Genomic DNA, 6,701 nt, shown 5'->3' on the forward strand with positions numbered 1-6,701 from the left:
CACAGGAAACAACCAACGATCACACACATTATAAAAAGTATTCAATTAGAACAATATTAAATCTTACTAAATACCAATTATTTTTAGTTCTAATATATATTTTCTTTCATTATCTACACGCATTTACCTTTTATAATAAAATTTTAAAAACCCATAAATAAAGATACAATGTAGTACATGATGCTAAGGTTCACATGAAATTTTTAATTCTTTTCTCAAATTTGCGGAATTATAAGTGTTATCATTCACATATACTTGAGTAAAAAGTAAATGGATTAAAGGAAAAATTGATAGCACCAAGATTTAGGAATATTAATTACTATGATGTTTCTGTGAGATAAATTAAAGAAAGAAGACATACCATTGATGCAGTTTGTCTTTGGTATCCAGATCTTGGATTAAAGTTGCTGAACATTGTGTGACGAACGAGGCATTACATTCATCGGGTGGGGTGGTGGCGGCTATAATCTCTAGGGAACTAGGGTTTTGAAAAGAGCACTGTCGTGCTGATAACGTGTTGTGAAACTAGCCTAATAGCAAAACAATATAATAGAGATGAAGGGAGAAAGGGATTGCTTTTTCATTAATTAGGTCCTTTTACAATGAGATACAATAGTGGTATATATAGGTATAAAAAACTTGGAGAGAAAGCTAATCTATTTTTGGTGTTGATAACCACATTAATAATAAATATATTCATAACATAATAAAGATAATAATAAAATATAATGTCCCATAGACCTACTAACAAAACTTTTTTGAAAAACTCATAAAACATAAGTTACAACACAATTATGCTCACAAAACTTGCTAATTGATAATTGATAATAATATGGAAATTTGGTGTAATTCAAAAAATAATTTTTTTAGGGATGAGAAATTAATTGAAGTAGCCATTATATATTTTTAGTTAGCTACGAGTATAAATTAATAAATATTTCTCTTATCCTAGCTAATGTTTTATTGGAATCGGACAACGAGTTGTTTACCTGTTTGTGCCAACATTATCCATCACACCCATGAGAAACATAGAAAAGGTTCTCACAAAAATAGATGAATTTCAACAGCTGATCACTAGTATATCTTTCTTTATATATACTCGTACGGTGTATAATCTATGTGTCATAACGAAACTAGTGATGATAATATTAGCTAGCTGTATGCACCAACCAAGTGTAATATAGAAGAAGCAAGAATAAAGATCGTAATCAGTTCATAACGAGTCGACGTGCTGCCCCCAACCTGACCAGCGTTTACCACTTCACTTCGGCCGCCACTTGAGGCTAAAGACACGTTTACAGGCAATGAACCTAACAACATCATTTGAGAGGATTAACATATGCAACAAAACTGATCATCAAAGGACGGAGCAAAGTTACATAATTGCCCTTTCTTTTAGCGTAATTTAAGAGACTCTTACTCTCATCTCACGATACACGTCGATATTCAAGAGTGTCATTTTTGGTCATTTTATGTGTTTGTTTATAAGATAGTTGGAATTCATTATAAAACGCGCATCCAAACGCCCTGACGAACGAAATTAGAAAATAATCAAACGGAGAAGAGAACTTACAGTCATAATCCGCCCATCCAATCCGTTGACCACCCAAATCATAAACAATAATCTTGTCTTTAAGAATAAGGTCTACATCACCAAGTAAAACCAAAGATCGAAAAATGGTCAGAAGTTCAAAGAGATTATAAATTTCTATGACTAATTAGTTAATTATACCTCCTAAAATAGTAATTCCTTGATTTGGAATTGACTGAAAGCCGATGCACCACACCTCAGCTCCACCCTACAAACACATTTTTTTGTACAAATAAGTGAGTAAAGATCATAGTTAATTAACATGGTTTTCATATAGCATACCACAGAATTCTGCTGAATAAGGTAGTCCTGAGGTCTTAAATGCATTGAAGCACCGCCCGCAAAGTTGAAGCTTACAGGCGGGAATACGTCGGAGACACTGAAAATAACATTAAAAGCTTCTTATTATAGTACCAAAAAAGAAAAGCATAACATGCTGCAATACCGACCTAACATTGACCCAAACCCGCTTTGACCCATTACCTGACCCACCCATTTTGCAAGGCTTAAAAAATAGTGACATATAATAGCAGTAAATTTGTATATGTTCTGACTAGGATACCATTATTAGATGCTTCATAACACATTAAAAAATGATAAGTATATTTGATCTTATACACTTATAAGCGGATTTATTGGTTAAATGATCATATTATATATAGCTAAGATTGTATAAATGTGGAGGAAAAACCTGGAGGTAATTATATAACACTTGTTTTTCTTTGAAATAAGCGGCTGTACAGATTGTGAAACCGCCTGTGTGATCTACGGAAACAACAGTGATACCAACATTACAGTTTGACCATTAGTCAAAATCCAAAAACGTGATAGCGACGACAAAATAAGTACTTTGCAACCACTAATAACAAATAAATAAGGTAATCTCACAAAACTTTGACACCTATTATACTTACAGCATCGACAAACGAGTTAAGAGCATCTTCAGCAAGGTATGACAGAGTTGTTCCTGAATCAACTATGGTTCCACTTCCACCTTCGTTGTCTGATATCGCAAAAGTCGACGGGTCAATGGACAATGATTGACCATTGACAGAAATACTCTGCAGATTAATATTATAATGTGGCCTGAAAACATGCAAATTTCTATCATTTGAAAAATTCGGAATGAAACAAGTCAAAACTACATACTCCAATTTAATTACAAAAACGCCATTATAACCGAAAGAAAGCTTACTGTGATTGGATAAGTGGAGTATAGACCATATTCGGCTCCACTATTTGACCAATGACCAAAATACCACCACCATCATCACTTCCAATAAGACAATGAGAGAATGCATCAGGAGCAACTCCTTGTGATGAAAGTTGTGAAATTATCGACAACCCGTTTTGACCAAGCCCCAAGATCCCATTAACGGCTCGGTCAGATTTAGTCAAATCTCCCGTTTGAGTTGTACTACAACTGTTGCATACATCAGTAAAACAGTAAACTAACAACATTTATATTCTTCAAATCATATACAATCTTAAACAAGGCGTCGACTTGCTAATAACTAACTCACCCAAACACAACATTAGCCGAAGAACTTAATTCCTTTGAACCTTCAACAATCGTTTTTAAATGCATTAAATCAGATACATAATAACCTGAAGTCCCACTACCATCTCCGTACTTAAACTTATAAGTGCATTGGTCGTTTAAACAGCCCGAATCAGACGATTCGACCGCTCGAGAACACCGTTGGTCCCCACAACTAATTGCATGACTTGTTGATGAGCTTGATGGATCATAAAACTCCATAGGAATCTGTTTCACAAAAAAAAAAAAAAAAAAAAAAAAAAAAAAATCCTTTAACAGCCATCATTTCACAATCTTTTATTTAATCATAACAAATAATAATAATAATCATACTTGCAAACTGCTTGATGTAGGGCAGCCATCACAGGGTGTACAACCAACCCATAACACATCACTTCCTGTGTCAATTTGTAGATAATAGTCCTTTGAAGGAGAACCCAACTGGACTTTTGTATAATAAAGCCTAAAACAATAATTTAAATTACAACATACAATAAATTAAATTAAAAAATGAATGATAATAATAATAATAACAATTAAATAACAAAATGATGGAAGTTGAATTACCCAACACGCAAAGGATCATAAGTTCCTTGCAGAGTGAAATCAATAACACCTGACTGCTGCTGTAATATCCTACGGTGCCTTAAACTATCTCTGTGTCTGAGTTGACTCAATTCAACTCGGTGGTTTAACGGAAAAGCTCTCTCCAATGTTAGAATTGACGGAAACATACAACGGACAACCGCCGTATGCGACAGCACGAATACGACGGCGCATGTTAATGTTAAGGTTACCGGATTGGCGGCATGAAAAGAAGCCGACATTCCTTTGTGTTCAACGGATTGTCGGTGGTTGTTGTGTTTTTTAAGGTTGAATTGATGGGCAGAGGTTGTTGATTTTGGAGATAGATACAGCAGAGTAAACTGTGTTTCGGTGTTATACTGGAATATCGGAAGAAAAGTTTAGATTAATAATACTGTTTTACTATTTTTTTTGGGTTCGTCTGTTTTTGTATGTTTTTTTTTTCTTTTTTTTTTAAAAAATTTTTAAAGCAAGTTACAATATCGGCCCCTCGTTCATGGTTTAACTTGCATCTTTAGAGCAAAATTCAATTTATTAGCTATTGTGATATATGATGCCTCATGACCGTTTTCACTTTTCATGTTTGTAGTAAGTTGGCCATCTTTGTAACTAAATCCTAGAAAAGATATGAAAAGATAATGATAAAAAGAAAATTAGATTGAGTAAAGAGTAAATTGTAATTTATGTTCTTGATGTTAGTAAGCGGTCTTTACTTGACTCTCTATTTTGTCGTACCAACACTCGTATATATTATAATACCAAACAAATGTTTTATTTTGAATACAAATTTATATCATAACTGGTGTTTGACCAGTCGCCCGTTGCTGCAGCGTCGATATTTAGAGTAACTCGAACTTATACCGTCAAATATTTGACCTAGCTCGTTTTCGAACAAAAATTACGTCAAAATGTAGACCAACTAAAAACACACATGAAAATAAAGTAACTCGAAAAAACGTATCATATTTGACCCACTTTGTTTCCAAAATAACGTAGACCAACAAAAACGTACATAAAAATAAACACGAAAATGTACTATATCTGACTCACGTACATAATATAAGCACAAAAACTCCACGGGGGTACATTTTACAAAGTTTTTATAAAACTGAGCAGGTAGTGGCAATGCTAAAAATTTAATACACAAAAAGAAAAAGAAAAACTATGGATTAGATGGCATTGCTGTAAATATGGCCCAAAAACAATAAAAGTAGAGGTTTTTGTTTTAGTCCTATTTATAAGACTCTCTTTTGTTATATATTTAATTTAATTTAATTTAATTAATGTACACGTAGTTACGAATTCGGTTTCCTTTTTAAAGTTAATTATGCATGTTATTAAATTAAAACCTTATTATAAAGCAACCACTTTAGGCTAAGGTAGTTGTACTCTTGGTTTTGGATGCTTTTCAAAAAAAAAATTGAAATTTTCTCTTTTAACCTTAAAGTTTTAATTTTGACAATATAAGTTTAAAGTTTTAATCTTTGTTTCCTTTTTAACCTTAAAGTTTTAATCTTTGATAATTTAAGTTTATAGTTTTAATCTTTGTTAATTTAACCCCTTTGATTAAATTTATTTTTCACTTCTAATTCAAAAGTTTCCATCTTTTGCGATTTAACTACTTTGATTTTTTTACTTATGTGTTGTAATCTTGACTTTGTGGGTTTTTCAAAGAAAAAATGGTTATGCATATTGTTGTTGTAACCTTCGCTTTGGAGGTTTTTTCAAAACAAAATTGATTTTTTTACTTTTCACCCCCAAAAGTATTTCATAAATTACTTTTAACCCAAAACTATTTGTTTTTTTTTAGTTTTAACACAAAACTTTTATCTTTACAATCTATTCTCACAAGTTTTTTTACTTTCAACTTTGGTCCTTTATAGTTTTCATTTTCCACAAATTTTTCGCTTTATGTTTCGTTCTAAATTTTGTGACTTAACACATCGCTTTACAATCTAAGTTTTTTTCGCTTTATGTTTAACGTTTTTACGTTTCGTTCTAAATTTTGCGAGTTAACACGACGCAACGTGCGTGTGTGGGTGAACGTTTTTACATCGTCTGTTTTTTTTTCCTGTTTGACAAGTTTAACATGACGTGCGCGTCCTAAATCGACTTAGTTATAACTAAAGAATCCCCGCCGCATTGCGGCGGGTCGTGATTCTAGTTAGAAAAAAAATTAAAATTATATGAGTTAAAGACATATATTATTTATAGTATAAAAGATTAAACTGAATAAAAAAAATATATGATATGGCATTGTTAATAGTGGGTACTACGACCTTTACAATTAATACATATTATGCATCGAAACAATTCCCTCTTTAAGCGTGGAGGTTATCTCATGTCGCTTATCAAAAACCCCATCAGGCTAAATACACACATCAACATGGTTTTTGTATTGTCAAATCCAAATCAGTGAATCACATAAGAAGTTGAATCCATAACTTTAATCACCGTCTTGTTGGTTGCACTAACAAGGATTGATCATGTGGCATCCTTTTAATGACAAAAACATGTCATTTTATCTTTGTCTTCTTTATAAAACATTCTTCTTTTATCTTACAAGAGTATAAGGCTGGACGGTATGGGGACCGTCCAACGTCGTCCTCCATCCGCCCCGTCCCCCTCTCCATGCCGCCCCCCCCATCCGTCCTGTCCTCATCGTCGAGATGTCGCCGATTGCGACGGACCAAATATGGTGGGCCCTCTTTGTTTGTGTTTGTACTAAAGGCATGGTTACTTGTACATAGTGGGATGAGGTAGGACCATCCTCCATACCCTCTAATTTTGTGGGATGGACCATCCTTAGGAGGACTATGACCTGACGTCTACGTGGCGGATCATCCTCCCTTGGAGGACCATCACCATACCCTCTAACTTAAGGGTCCAATTTATCTAAAGGATAGTCTCATACATAGGATCATAAAACCATACCTAGTCATTTTTCTTTGTTTTAAAATGAATGTTATGTAACTAACTACATTT

General features: G+C 33.3%; 1 protein-coding gene across 1 annotated transcript; it reads right to left on the reverse strand.

The window, feature by feature from the left end:
* Nucleotides 1-1,025: 1,025 nt before the first annotated feature.
* On the reverse strand, nt 1,026-4,101 carry LOC110904202 (aspartic proteinase-like protein 2). The gene is made up of 10 exons (XM_022150030.2): nt 3,699-4,101; nt 3,465-3,594; nt 3,115-3,359; nt 2,787-3,014; nt 2,506-2,677; nt 2,283-2,356; nt 1,874-1,970; nt 1,733-1,799; nt 1,574-1,645; nt 1,026-1,310 (listed from the first exon to the last, which is right to left on the reverse strand). Exons 1-10 carry the CDS (start codon nt 3,956-3,958, stop codon nt 1,153-1,155), a joined length of 1,503 nt encoding a protein of 500 aa, XP_022005722.1. The 5' UTR covers nt 3,959-4,101; the 3' UTR covers nt 1,026-1,152.
* Nucleotides 4,102-6,701: the final 2,600 nt, after the last annotated feature.

Source organism: Helianthus annuus, chromosome 14 (assembly GCF_002127325.2).
Source record: "Helianthus annuus cultivar XRQ/B chromosome 14, HanXRQr2.0-SUNRISE, whole genome shotgun sequence".
NCBI classification, from domain to species: domain Eukaryota; kingdom Viridiplantae; phylum Streptophyta; class Magnoliopsida; order Asterales; family Asteraceae; genus Helianthus; species Helianthus annuus.

Bases quoted from the DNA above. Each gene is read 5' to 3' on its own strand.
- LOC110904202 (XM_022150030.2), bottom strand. From the start codon at position 3,958: ATGTCGGCTTCTTTTCATGCCGCCAATCCGGTAACCTTAACATTAACA. The intron at 1,646-1,732 runs GTATAATTAACT...TTGGTGATGTAG, and splicing joins AGGAATTACTATTTTAGGAG to ACCTTATTCTTAAAGACAAG. The intron at 1,311-1,573 runs GTAAGTTCTCTT...TGATGTTGTTAG, and splicing joins TGGATGGGCGGATTATGACT to GTTCATTGCCTGTAAACGTG.